Here is a 14921-nt window from a genome sequence, read left to right as displayed (position 1 = left end):
CCGGAATCCTCATTCTGACTGAAAGCAGTCTCCTTGTCTCTTGGCGGCTCCCTTCCCCCGCCTGGCTCAGGCTTGAAACAATACAGGAGTCAGCCCTAAACCAGATCTAGTGGTTCCTGGGGAAATCAGGCCTAAAATAAATTCTTTAAAGTGTGCTTTGTTTTTCCCTCAAAAGCTCTAGCCAGCTCATGCTGAGGACATTTACATTATTCACAAACCCTAACCCTATACCCTTGGGCACACTTGTGTTTACTAAGCTCTCCTGTTTAGCTGTCTCTCTTGTTTATACTAGTCTCCTCTTGGACCCCTGTAAATCAGTGTGTTCCTGCCATTTGTTTTCTTCAAAACACCCCATTCTCTGTGAATATTAACATACAGCTGTAACGAGATAACCTGTTCATTCCTGTTAACCTATCCCCACTGATAACCTTTTCAAAAAAAGCCTTTGGACAAAGGGACTTGGGGCCTTCCCTACTAGAGGGATGTGCCACAGGCCTTCCCCACCAGAGGGATGTGCCACGGGCCTTCCCCACCAGAGGGATGTGCCACAGGGCTTCTCCACTAAGAGGGAAGTGCCCCCCGGCAAACAGAGAAGTGTTTGTGACGATTTGCGTTTATTCCCCTCATCCGTGACAACCCCAGGATGGGCTCTGCGGGACTCAGAGCCCTGCTCCCATCTCAGCTGGCCCGCGATGGTTTCCCTCAGGTTCAGGGAGCGCCATGCTCCCCGCAATGTGCTCCGTCTCCCGCGACGTGGCAGTTACTGCCCAGCCGCTGGACGAGCGGTGACCCCGGCGGTGCTCCCCGACGGCGTTGTGCCCCATAGAGCCACCACACAGTGCACCAGGTTTGCGTAGCTCTGGGTTTAAAAATCTTTAAAACCATATAATAATTATCTTTTATTTTTAATTAAATTTATTGGGGTGGCATTGGTTAATAAAATTCTATAGGTTTTAAGTGTACAGCTCTACAATACCTCATCTGTATAGTGCACTGTGTGCCCACCACCCAAAGTCAGATCATCTTCCATCATCATATATTTGTCCCCCTTTACCCTTAACTATTCCCCCACCCCCCTTACCTCTGGTAACCACCGTACTATTGTCTGTGTCTATGGGTTTCAGTTTCATATCCCACATGTGAGTGAAATAATATGGTTCTTAGCTTTTTCTGACTTATTTCGCTTAGCATGATATGCTCAGGGTCCATCCATATTGTCTCAAATGGCAATATTTTACCTTTTCTCAAGACTGAGTAGTATTCCATTTTCTATACATACCACATCTTTAATGATTATCTTTCAGTTTCACAGTTGCTGCTGACCGCCTACACAGCCCTTCTGTTATCCCAGTGCTTATTTTAGAGACCCTTGATCTTTTGTTTCTCATGTTTACAGTTATCATAAAGGCATATAGTCATTAGTCATATAAAGAATTGCTAATTCGTCTCAGGCTTAAAAACATTTGCATAAGATTTTCCTTTTGGTAAGTGATTGCTGCTCTGCTTGCATAACTTTAATCTCAGTGATAAAAGGAAGAGATAGGTCACCAAAGTGCTGTAGCAAAGGGTCATTTCAGAAGTACTTCAAAGTTTTAAACACGAACTTATATTCTTATAAGCACTAATTTACAGTCTTATCATTTAAACCATTAAGCAAAAATAAGGAGTTACACTCCCACCTGCAGTCACATGTTAAAAAGTGCACCCAGTTGGAGCAGGTTCAGACTCCTGGCTGTGCAGTAGATTTTTTGGAGATAGAAACGTGCATGCTGATGTTGTTACTAAGAAGAGGCGGTGAGGCAGGGGAGGAAGGTAGACAAGTGATCTCCAGCCCAGGTGGGCATGGACCCTGCAGGCAGATGACCCAGAGGGATGGACCGCAGGGAGGGCAGAGGGGGCAGGCACCAGGTGGGCAGCTGGGGAAGGCTTTGTAGCTCTTTCTTTTAAGAAGAGCATATGGCAGCACAGAGCGTTAAAGGGAAATCTTAAGAAAACCATGTTCCCAGAAGTAGGAAAGATCCAGTGAAGAGGTAAAGAGGAAGACGTAAAAAGATGAGACAGGGATGAACGATGGGGGAAATGCGGAGGGCAGGAATTGAGTATAAGCCATGCCTCACTTGACCCTGGGAAGAGGGAGGGAGCCCTCTTCTTCCCAGACAGGACAGAAGGCTTTGATGTTGAGAGGAATTCTGAGGAGGAGCAGAGGGTTTTCCATTGAGCAGAGGGACAGGGAAGTACTTACTGCTCTAGGAGAGCCCCAGCTTGGGGCTTGAGGAAGTGAAAGAGGGAACCAGGACAGGGCGAGAGTGTGGGGGCTCTGCCCAGCCAGAGGCCGGCAGTGCCGGTAAGGGGGATTAATTACATGTTAGATCTGCGGGAGCGATGTGGGACAAGTGGGCTGGGCCGCCACCGAATGAGAAAGGTTAAGTAATAAGTTTCGTGACTATGAGAATGAGTATGTACAAACTAACGAGCTCAGTGGACTCCACTCAGACACTCCTTCTAAATCTGACAAATGCTTGTGCTTCCAAGAAACAGCAAAGTCAGTGATCAGTAAGGAACACATGCAGGGCAGCCAACTAACTCTCTCTCAACCTCTCCCTCTCTTTCTCTCTCCCAATGGCCAGAAAGGCAGACTGTCATTGAATTTTAATTTCCTTTTTAGTTGCTTTATTGATCCGTTTCATAAAGGATGGAAAGATGATCTAGAAAGAAACTCAAACTGCTTTGCTTCAGTGAGCTGGATGTTTCTATCATGTGAATATAAATGGAAAATAATTTGTTCTCTGGGAAAGAAAAAAAGAAATCAATGACATGCTTCCTGTCAAACGTGGTGAATTAACATGTGCATTTGAGCCCCACTCCGTTCTAAGTCTTATTAAAATGATAGGGTTTTTGTTGTTGTTGTTTTGTTTTAAGACATAAACACATAAGCACCAAAAATATGGAAGCCAAAAAATTGGGAAAACTAAAAACAGTTGAACAAGTGATAATTGACAGCTGACTCAAGCAAGGTGAACCTGAAGCGGGGCGAGGGGAGCCCTGCCAAACCGTCCAGCTTGCCCTGCAGACCACCCCCACCAGCCCAGAGGTCAGGGGCACCAGGTGCCCCTGGGAATGAGGGGAAAGGTCAGGACAAGAGAGCTGTCCCAAAGCTGAGGTAAGAAGCAGGGAGACCCCAGGCAGCCAAAAGACCACCTGTGTTCTGATAGTAGGGAAGTTAAAAATAGCAGCATTCTCATCCTTCATATGGGAGTGTAGTAGGTAACACTTGACAAAAAATCTACCTAAACAATATAAGCATGTTCCTTAGAAACGTGGACATGCACTAAACAGAGAAACAAAGCTCATCTGAAGGGGTGGAATGTAACTGTTTCTGGAGAGGGGGAATTAGGACAACTATTTGGCTCTTTACGTGTGTGCAGAATTCTGAAAACAATTAAATTACTAAATTAAGAAAGGAAGGAAGGAATCAAGGAACAGAAGCTGCCACAGGAATCTGTGACCAGGGATGTTCCTGGTGAAGACATGGGACCCCCCTGCAAGGTTTGGGGACAGCGTTGGGTGTCAGGTGAGGTTACTGCCAAGCACCCGTGCCGGCCTCCCTGGCTTCACGGGAGGCCCAGTGCCCAGAGGGTGCCTGTGTGCCTGAGTGGCTGGGTGGGCGAGAGCCTGGTTCCTCTTCTGGCAGGAGAATTCGTTCTCTTTCAGAATGACTGAGGGCAGATGAAGCTGTAAGAGAAAGATAACCCAGTCCCTCCCCACCCCCCTTCCCCTGCCGCCTACCTATTTATAAATAGAAGCTTCTTTTCTAAAAGCTCTAAGGCAGCCTCATGCATGACAGGGTTGCATCATTACTTAGTGAAGTGGGGTATAAGGTAGCTTTCCAAATAATGAAAGCTTTAATTACCCTTCATTTTAATCAGTTTAATGGGAATTTTTCTATAATGGATTCTGTACATCCCTACCTTCTTAAAATTGCCTTGCCAAAACAAATGTGAACTTCCCGTGACTTGGGGTCACCTTCAGAGGCATCTATTATTGCTCTCCTGTTTAATGTGGCGATTTCCCCAGGAGCCTTTGTGTTTTGGAGGATTCTTAACCTGCACATTCAATGGCCTTGCTGTGTCTGTTCAGATCCCATTTCCAGGGTCAATGGTTAAATTCCATCTCATTCAAATTTCACTTCCTACTGCTAATTTGTACTGAGTTTCTGACTGTCTGTACTCCACGTGTTTTTTTCCTTTCTAATTTACTGCTTCTAGGCTGCTGAGCAGCTGGCATCTCCCCTGTGACCAGACTTGATAGATTTATCTTACCTAAAAGCAGACGAGAGCCCCACGCACTCCCATGTGGGGAGAAGAGGCAGACTGTCAGGCCAGCCCTACATGACCTGGATTTGATTGCTCAGAGACCTTTTTTATTTCGCCAACTCCTTGGATCTCAGTGTGTTTTTAGGAGCTGACGTTACCAGATAAGTAACCTGTCACCATCTATCACTTGGTTTGCTCACATCATTATGTTGCCCACCAGAGTGAACATAAAATCATCTGGAAGATTTATTCTGAAAGCACTTCACGGGTGTTCTGTTTGAAAACGTTTACAGAAGGAAACCTGGGAGCCCGTAACTTGTGTTTTCATTTATGTCAGGGTGCTTCCCAGCTCTGTTTTACAGAAGTGAGAGGTTCTTCCTTAGGGGCCCAGAGATCCCCGTTCTTGTGCCTTCTGTACTGCCCATGTCCTGCTGAGTGATATTAGGTGAGTCCCTTGACTCCTCTCTGCCTTATTTTCCTCCTTCTAAGTGACATGGGGTCATATGATTCCCTGCTGGCTCCATGCTTTCTAAAATACAGTGGCCTAAGATCACTAAGATACAGTGATCTAAGTGTGGAATGGCTTCATTACAGTTGCTTAAAAAGATTCCCAGATTAAAGAAGTAATCCCATATAGTGACACAAGATACCCTACCGTAATTTGCCCTGTATAATGCGCACCCATGTTTTTGGCCCAAACTTTCAGGAAAGAAACCTTTCGTTTTCATTTCTTAATTAATTTATTTATTTCTATGTAGATACTTGTCTTTTATATTATTGTATTTTGCATATGGATATTGTCATTGCTTTCTAGAGTTACACTTTTAATGTGTAAGCATAAATAAAAGAATTAACAACATTTATAGAGGTACAGAATTAGTACTACCCACATGTAATACACATCCTTATTTTTCCCTCAAACATTTGGGCAAAAAAAGTGCACATTATACATGGCAAAACATGGTAAATTACAGTCCATCCCATGAGTTTCAAGGAGGAACGTGAATGACTCACTTTGAAGAGGGAGCGTGGCCTTTCTGAAGGCGAGGCCTGTGGACCTGAGTCAGACTCCCCCAGCTCCTTTGAAGCCCTCAGCATCTTTCCTGTTCTTGAGGAATGGGTGCTGAATCACCACATCCTCTCCTAGATGCTTTAATTAACACCAGGTTAGTGAAGCCATCAGAAACCAAGGAGTATGGCGGTCTTCAGTGGCTGGCCAGCCTGTCTGCCCCTTTGAATTCCCTTATCGGTGGTGAAGGATAGTCACCTTCCGGAGGGTAGAGGGAATGGTCACAAAGGTGACAGCTAGGCCAACTCATGGCAAAACTTCAACAAAATAAGCAATGGGTCTCTAGAAACCCACTGTCTCACCATACCACCTTCTGTCCCCATTGCCCCACCCTGCCTCAAGGTGTGCAAGTCAGTGGTCTTACTGATAGTATTTCTCCTTGTTAAATGCCATTTCTTTGTATCACTCCCAATATGGAGTCTTTGGGGCAGGGCCCAGGAATACGCATTCGAATGATGGCATTCAGGTTTTGAGAACTCTGTTTACAGGGTGGAGCACAGCAGGCCCTCTCCTGGGTTCATGCTCACCTAGGAGCCTCTTTGCCCCTCATGGGAACAAGTAACTGTTCAGACTCAGGTGTGCACTTGCTTTGGTGATTGATTGGCAGCCAACATGTCCTTTTTGAGGAGCGTATTCCTTCTTTCTAATACAGTTCTTTCACTAGTGAAATTTCTCCAATGCCAAGAAAGAAGGGAATGGAAACTGGGGGGTGCTTTCCCTTCCTGGGACACCTGTCTTTTGAGCGGATCCCAAAGCAGTACTTTCTGGTCACCTCTTACTCCCTCCTTCCTTTGTAAACCCAGAGTGCCTGAAGGCATTGCTTTTCATTTAAATAGTAATTCTCAGGGTCATCTCAGTGGATGCTCTGCAGGGAAGGGGTCCAACTGCCTTCAAGAAACTCTGGTATTCCTATAAGGGTGTTTTTTTGTTGTTATTGTTATTATTCTGTTATACTTGTTTATTAAAGAACCTCAAGTAGAGTCCATAAATAAATTATCTTTCTTAGACAAATACCAAAAGAGGAAAGAATTGATTTAAGAGTGACAGTCCAAACAAAGATGTCCTATGTTACAAAAAAAAATAAAAATAAAAAAAAGAGTATAATTGGGGTGAAGATGGCCTTTTTATTCCTCAGTGAAATGAAGTGAGGAGGGGATCACATTATCCCTCTGTGATCCAAGTGAGTCACGTGATCCAAGTGAGTCACGTGATCATGAGTTTAGAATGGTGGCATGGTAGTTAGGTACCACAGGGGACTGACTACAAGTTACGCAACTTCGTCTTACCTAGATTCACCCAGATGGAACCTGCTGGCAGAGGCAGTATGACCTTCTTCATATAATTCATTCATAAATTACACTGCTGTGGATTTGGCATCATGGGGATCTCATCCTCCATCTGGGTTTCATGGATATATTTAAGAGACCCGGTTTATCTCTTCCACCTCATGTGGAACAGGATATAACAGCTCAAAATCCATCTTAAAATAATTTGGCTTTTGGTAAGGCAAAAATTGCTTGGGAAGAAGGCCAAGAAAAAGAGACTACCCACTGGAACTATAGGAAAACTAATTAGGCATCCCCATGTTCTGTGGGGATTATGGTGTGAACGCCCGCGTTTCAGCGGTACACCCGAACTTCCAACCGCTGGAGCCCTGAAGCAGAGGAAATAGCTTACAGAGGCTGCGTAGTTTCACAAGAACTGTATGTAAATTAGTTGAAAAAAATGATTAATTTTTCATATTTTGTCTTCAAGATACTTTGATGTTATGCCGCAAGACACATGCAGACCATGTTATATCGAGGTACTGTTAATAGTATTGATAAATTGACCTCTTGAATGCTATATTCCACCTTTCAGGAAATAGCTCACTACACTTCATTTGGGACATTTGAAATCAATTGGAATTATAAATATAGGTTCCTTTTGTCACCGTTTGAAAAATTTTTCCCTTTGCTTTTGGTTTCTATTTTCAACACACAAAATATTTTTGTACTGGATGTGTTTGTGATTAAAAAAGCTTTCTAGGACAGGAAAGTAAATTTTCATTTGAAAAACTAATCTTTAAGTATATCAGTTTAAGATCAATCTGTCTCTCTTATGAGTATTTCTTAAAATTATACTTGCTTCTAAAATCTTTTAGCCATGTGCTACATGGTATATTCTAGGTTCATATCATTTAGATTGGTGGCGAAAATCCCAACCAGAAGGTATGAAAGGTCATCTGCTTTATGTTTGGCAAGAAGAAATGGCATTTGTTTCCGTCGAAAAGGAAATGATGCCATGTTTCTGACTGAAACCCCCTCCCTTCAAAGTAAAAGCCTCTTTCATCTTAGCATTGTACGTATATCATATGTTTTTCAATTTTTATTTTATTTTTATGGCTGGTTTTCATCTACGTTTAGCTGTGATGGGAAGCAGGAAACTTGATAAAAGTGGGAATTTCTTTCCACCACGTTCCATTGTGTGCAGTTGTACTAATGTTCTTAATTGAATTATATCATCTTGGAAAATTTACTCATGTATTAATTTTTATAAAACATAGTACTTGTATCAGCACTGCATTTCATTTTTTTTTTTGTCATTAAGCTTTAAGCCTCTCCAAGAAAAACTTTTAAATTATTTAAGTTACAAAATACTTTGAAATAATTGGAAAATTACCTGAAATCAGCACCTACCTATATAAATGATAGGAGCTGTTTAGATTTTCAAGAGGTGACACAGAAAGAAGCAATACCTTTCTAACATACAGTTTTTTACATATAAATGAAGTAATATACTTTTGTATGGCTCTAACAATTTTTAAAATTTAACATTATACCTATAAACCAAAAGACTGGATGATTTACGTGGTGCCCACCATGGACCTGCCGCCTGGCCTTGTGTATTGGTCTTGTGCCTATGTTTCCATGCCCTGAAGACCAGAACTGAACTAAACTCATGTAGAAATCACTGAGCACGGGTTTTCCATTCGTCCTTTTTCTGCTGTTTGATGACTTGCTGTCTATTTCCTTAGTTCTCAAGCTTGTTACCACAAAAGAATTTGAGCAGATTTTCTTCTTGGCTAATATTCCAGAAGAAAAATAACCCACAGCTTTTTCCTCGGAACAGAAACTGGGGGTCACAGAATCAGAGGAACATAATTGTAGGTTTTTGGCACAGGGCAGTCAAGGCTCAAAGACAATTTTTTTGGCAAAAGAGCAGCTGCAGCAGACCCAGCCAGTTCTGTGCATGAGACATGACCATTCTCTGCCTTCTGGCCACCATTTACCATGAGCTTTAGCCCATGTTCCAGTGCACGTCATTGGATTTGTGCAATATGCTCACAGCCTTCAAACTTTTATGCCTCTAAACACATTGTATATTTTGACTGTTAATGAATATAGCACATTACAGTTGTATAACATGTCAAACTTTTCAAAGGATTATTTACCTAGTTAGAATTGATTTTCAAGTGAAGTTTACTAAAACTTAACAGAGGTTTCCATTTCTTTGGCCAGAATTAACTGTTACCTCATGTTTTACTTTGATGGCAACGTTGTAGTAGAATCCAGGAATCCTGCTTCCTTCCCTTACTTCCTTACTAGTTGACCCAAAATGTTACATTTCACCTTTAAGGAAAATCTGGGCAAGGCCATGTTTTATTTGAGGCTCTTACAATGCGATTTCCTTTAAATAAGGCTAGTAGATGGGACATGAACTAATAGAAAAATACAAATAATTACATTAAACAACTAACTTCAGATGATGTAAACAACTACACATGGCTCTAAAATATACAAGTTTATGGTGAAATGTGTCGATGGAGCATTTAGAAGGTAGTGGAAACATACAAGAAGTAGAACTTGTGCCTAAGAAGAAAATCCTGCTTCTTAGTCCCTCATTATTATTGTCCTGGTTTCTATTTCTGAACCTGAAGATTGTTCTCACAGTGGGAGTGCTTGTCACTAAGGAGCAGCAGCAACTCAGTCAAGGACCTGCCTCCCTCTCCTTTGTCTCCAGGGCCTGGCTGGTAGCTCTTTGTAAATCCACCAGGAAGCGTCAGGCCTTGTAAGCTTAGAGCCACATTCTGTAAGCATATTAAGTCTCTTTTGGCTTAAATCTGTAATTCTAAAACTTTTAAGTATGGATTTTGTAGATGGTCACAAAAGAAATTTTCAGTGACATTCTCATTATTTTCAAGAGGATGTAAATTTTTCTTACCTGTAATTCATCAATAAAACGCACATGTCTTTTGGCCCTGGAAAGCCCTCCACTTCAGCCCTTTGTGCCCTAGATGAAGAGGCGGAGGCACCACGGAAGCCGCCTTGATCTGCCTCTTCCCTGGTGCCCACAGGGCCGCGCGTGGGGACAGCCTCAGTGGCATCCACCCCAGAGAATACAGGGAATAACAGCAGCAGCAACAGCAGCGTTCTGTTTTTTCTACTTGCTCAGAGAGCTGCTTTGGGTAGTTCTCTCAGATCTCCTTAACCCTTTAAAAAGCATAAAGGCTCGTTTCAACAAACATTATGAAAAGCCTGCTAATGAGGACTGCTTCTAGGCACTGCACCTGGGTAATGAGCAGTCCCCTCCCCAGAGCAAAGGGACAGTCACCCTCAAATACTGGCAACATAGACAGGCAGAGAAGAGACACGTTGATAATGCATGAACAAAGAGCAGGCAACAAAAGCCAGATATGTACTTTGTGTAATTGCACGTCAGTGGGGTTAATAGTGTAGGTCAGTGATTTTCAACTGCTGTGCCGCAAGAATTTTTAAAACATGCAATATTGGCCTGCCTAATCAGGGGCGCTGACCTCTCTTCCCTTAGATTGTCAAATAAAAAATGACAACAGCCAACACAACAATAGCCTTCTGGTGTGAATGAATCAAAATTTTACCTGTTTTTTGTCGAATGGGCAAAAAACAAACAAACTGTATATACTTTTTTACCACAAGTGCTACAGAATTTTAGTAATCAGTTCATATGTATCATGAGATGAAAAGGGTTAAAAGTCATTGCTGTGGTCAATAGGAGGGCAGGAGGTAGAGCTAACCTCTGTAAGGTGACCAGATGGACAGCCACCAGAAGTGGCCAGGTTTTGTGTCTGAACAAAGTAATAGGCACAGGCTCCGTGAGGCCCAGCCTGCACCCTAAGGTCACAATTGAACTGTGCTGGCTGCTCAGGTGCCCTGCATCCCAGGCTCTGCTGATAAATAGGTGTCTCCCAAGGACAGGAGCTAAACAAATAGTCTTTCTTTAATCAGAGCTCAGCATTCCTATTACTTCACTTAGGGCACTGAGGCTAGCAAAGATCAGGCGCAGAAAATGATACAGAACGCCCTGTCTTCCTTGTTATATAACTTTCCAATATAATTGCTTACAATTTTATAACAGGTGCAAGGGCAATCCATTGTACATTAGGAGTATTTATCATCTCATTTTTTTTATCTAGTCATTTAAGTGAAAACACAGGATGAGCTTCCTCAGGTTTTAGAAATTTAAACTTGTATGATTTATTATTTTTTGTTTTGAGTAAGTAATCTAATACGAAATTACCAGTTGTTTGTAATTTATTCCGTAACCTTTTACGTTATAGTATATAGTCCGTATATGCCTACAAAATCTCCCGTACATAGGTTCTTTTCCTAGTACAAAAGTTGTGGTATTGTACCTACAGAGTTTATTTTCACACTGATTTTTAAAAAGCAGCAATTGTTATGTATTCTCACACCATCGTTTGAATGCTATTGCCCTATTTGCTATACAGTGCCTTCAAACACAGCCATTGTATTCCAGAACAAAGTTGTGAAGATTTCTTTATTGAAGAATTGTCAACGAGCTGATAATATAAGTACTAGTTCTCTTACCCTACTGTGTTCCCCATGCTTTTAGAAATCTGTAGCTTTTTGCAGCGTTCAGCATATAAAGCAATGGGTTTTAATGGGACTCAACACAGCATATGGTCAAGTGACCTGCACATGTGTGATCAATAAATATTATTGGCTGACCAATTTGTGTTATTACTTCATGAATCAAGAATTACTTTCATTCATTATCCAAAATGATGCAACCTTTTGTATCTGCATATTATGAAGACTGACTACTAATTACAGAAACAGATAACTATTTTGAAAAATGGACATATAAAGGAAATCTTAGGTAATAGTTCAGTTTTTTGTTACAGTCCTTTCCAATAAACATTAAAACAGAAAACATAGAAAGAAATTTTATTCAAGATAAACAAAATAATTTGGAAATAAATATTTGTATATGTGAGCTGGGCCAGTCATTTAAAGAAGAGTCTTGACTTCCTTGCCCCAGCCCCGCCCCCACTTCCTTCCCTTTTTTAGGGCAGAATTGGCAGGATCGTACTTCTTAGGTTTCTGAAATGTGCCTGTAATCATGGCCCTCGGACGCCTCCTGGGCTGGCTCTCCATCTTCATCATGGCTTTCCATTGCTCAGTCCCGCCTCCCCGTCCTCCGGCTCTGGTTTCCTCAGAGTGATCCCTAGCCCTCTTGCGTAGAAACCTTCTGGCGCTTGCTGGAAATGTCCATGGCTGGGCCCACGCCAGACCTCTTGAATCAGAGTCCTGGCGGACAGGTAGAGGAGCTGCCTTTTAAACGTGCACCTCCCGTGATTCTGTGGTACACGGAGGTTTGAGAGTCACCCTCTGTGAGGCCTGTCCCCATGCTTTTACAGGCTCCCCCACCCAAGTCCTTTGCTGAACCACCATTCCTCCAGGCTCTCTCAAACTATAGAAGCCACAAGGCCACATGCTCTTAAAATTCTCTAGGTTGCTGGAGCAACCCCCTAACTCCCTGCCTCCTCCACTTCTGGCTCTTCATCTCAGTCACAGATTCACACCAGCTCCCTGCGCACCCCAGGGCTCCTCCCAGCACTGGCCAACGCCCCATCCTCACCCCCACACTGGGAGCCCCAAATTCCTTTACCTTCCACTAGCTCCCAGCTCAACCACCCTCAAAGTGAAATTAAAGAACCAAGAGTTGTAAAGCAAAAACAACTTTCTTTCTCTGTAGGGGGGTACAGGGAGACGGTAACTTAGTCTTAAAGTTTTTACTTACCTGATTTTTACCAGCTACTTTAAAACTCACTCTGCTCTTTAGACAGAATGGTATGCCTTACAGAAAGGAGAAGAAATACTGCTTTTAAACTTCTTAATAAGATAAGGGTGTTTTTTTATTGGGCTCATGTTTCTTTGCTGAAAATAATTTGGCAAGTAGGGAGAAAATTACTTAACATCTACCCCAGACAAGTTCTTTATACTCACTGTTGATTTACAGAACTGAAAAGGCCTCCTGTGACATGTTAGAATAGATTTCCTGGTAATTTAATATCATGGTAATAATGCAATTTTCACCTTAGAAATATAATTCGATTTTCTTGTGATATAGGGGCTGACCCAGTTCAAATACATAATCTCATTCTGTCTCCCTCTATATTCCCTTAGAATTTGGTCAGTGCCTGTCCAGGAGCCCTTACAGTGTTCCACCTCACAGCATAATTATTTGTTACACATAGCTATAGCATGAGCTCTTACTGAGGACAAAGACTCTCACAGAGAAATAATGCATGGTAGTTGGAAAACCTTGGGGAACTGGGATCAGGCAAACCAGTATTCAAGTCCTTCTTTACCATTTCCTTGGGAAAATCCTATAACCCCTCTCCAAGCTCCGCCTCTAATATAGGTAAAGCTCCTGTTGAGCTGCCTCTTGCTTCCCTGGATTTTGTGCCCTAAGACTTGCCCTGGTCTTTGCATGTGGCAGGGGAGTAGTGAAGGGTGCAGTCAAGCTGCATTGGACAAGGTGAGAACCCTTTAATTTCTATAAAAATAAAATCAACATATGCTTCATATCAATAGATTAGAAAATGTTTGCAATGATTAGTCTATAAGTTAATGATATAAAAATATTTTTTTAAAGAAGCACATGCATTGTGCAGCAAGCCAAATAATGGAATAAATAACAATGGGACTGAAAGTCTTGGTCACTTTAAAATTTGGGGGGTTTATATTTTTAATATAACTTTTCCAATTTCCAACTCTTTTCATGCCCCCCCCTTTAAAAATCTTTATTAACAATGCACTTTGTACTTCCCTATAGATTTTTAGTGGACTGCATCTATTTGAAGGGGGGAAGATAAAAGGAAATTGTCTAGTCTCACTTTTTAATAAATGTAAAATGTGAATTTTTTAGACAGCTATACTTTAAATGTTTTCCTGTTTTGTCCTTATCAGTATCACTTTCATCATCTTGACTGTATTTCCGCCTCAAGTCCAGAGGATGGGTAATACGGGGGGGAAATCACTCATCACGGAGACTGAGGGAGTTAGGGTCATGGTCAGCGTCATGGTCTCTACTGACTGGTCAGCACTAAGGTAGGGGCAGCTGATCAGTGCATCTGGTCCTGATGTCAGCCATGGAGTCCCTTTGTCTGGTCTCCCGGCTGTCCTGGGCCTGGAGCTGAAACACAACTAAGGCCTAGGTGGTTACCTCTGGTTTGACCGAAACTCTGTCTCTGGGGTCAACAAACCCGACGTTTTGTTCTAGAAATTGGTTGATGCTGATCAGAACCTCATTGCCCTGAGAACTTAATGTTTCCAGGGGTGGCTGTACAAGGTAGAGGGTGGCGGGTGAGTCAGGGTGCTGGACGAGCCCAGCTTACATCAAAGGAAAGAAAGGAGAAAAGGTCATATTAAAGAAATGAAGTTTCTACGCGGTTACAGTGATCAAATGTTCAGCAAGGCAAGAGAAGCGGTCTGCCTTTGGTGGCGAGAGATGTCCAAGAAGATACCTGGGTGGTTGAAAACCCCCCAGTATTGTTGTGTCACACCTCTGTGCCAGTTTTGAAACTTGTAATGAAAAAGCATTGTGAGGAAGCTGCACCTGGTCAGGCAATTGTAGTGTGTAGTCCTGTGTTAACATCACTGGCATTTCCTTCCCCAAGTTCTTGTCCTGGGCACCTCAAAGACCGCATTGCTGCATGTCTTCCTGGTTACAGAGTTACCACCCCCGCCACCACTTCTCTTGTGTCTCTTCTCTTTCCCATATTCCAGTCATGAATTCCATCTACTAAACCTCAGTGATCTTTATAAGACTCTAGTGCCTTCTGACCACCAGAAATATAAACATTATGAGGATTAATGATTTAGGTCCTGAAACCCGGATCTTCCTGAAGTCCAATATTAAATCTTAATGAAAAACCCAGCACATTGGAGTCTTACTACGAGAGCCTCACCTGGCCATGTTGTAAGAAGTACAGCACACTCCAGGGGGAGTCCCACATGTGACCAGGGAAAATGGGTGTGTGTGTGTGTGTGTGTGTGTGTGTGTGTGTGTGTGTGTATGTTATAATACTCTACAAAAATACCCTGGGGTTTAGAACAAGACTGCCATCTATGCCTGGTTATCTAGTTTGTTTGCTTTCTGGGGTGTGTGTGTGTGTGTGTGTGTGTGTGTGTTGCAGTGTGTAAGCCAAGCACACCCAATGAAAGTCACAACTAGATATAGGGGATGTGGCCCACTGAGGCAGGGCACCC

The 14921-nt window shown here is 42.5% G+C and overlaps 1 protein-coding gene across 2 annotated transcripts in view; it reads left to right on the top strand.

The window, feature by feature from the left end:
* Nucleotides 1–14921, top strand: part of PLCL2 (phospholipase C like 2) — a 158187-nt gene that overhangs the window by 123814 nt on the left and 19452 nt on the right. The window contains exon 5 of one of the 2 annotated variants that reach the window (XM_054595504.1): nucleotides 7138–7186. The exons of the other annotated variant lie outside the window; for it this stretch is intronic. Coding sequence (XP_054451479.1) covers nucleotides 7138–7186 — 49 coding nt within the window. The remainder of the gene's footprint in view (nucleotides 1–7137; nucleotides 7187–14921) is intronic. 2 annotated transcript variants of the gene reach the window in all.

This window comes from Pteronotus mesoamericanus, unplaced genomic scaffold (genome assembly GCF_021234165.1).
Source record: "Pteronotus mesoamericanus isolate MK-2021 breed Mesoamerican mustached bat unplaced genomic scaffold, CSHL_Meso_final scaffold_54, whole genome shotgun sequence".
Lineage (NCBI taxonomy): Eukaryota > Metazoa > Chordata > Mammalia > Chiroptera > Mormoopidae > Pteronotus > Pteronotus mesoamericanus.
The sequence above is the reverse complement of the archived record's forward strand: the minus strand, read 5'-3'. Positions and strand labels throughout refer to the sequence as shown.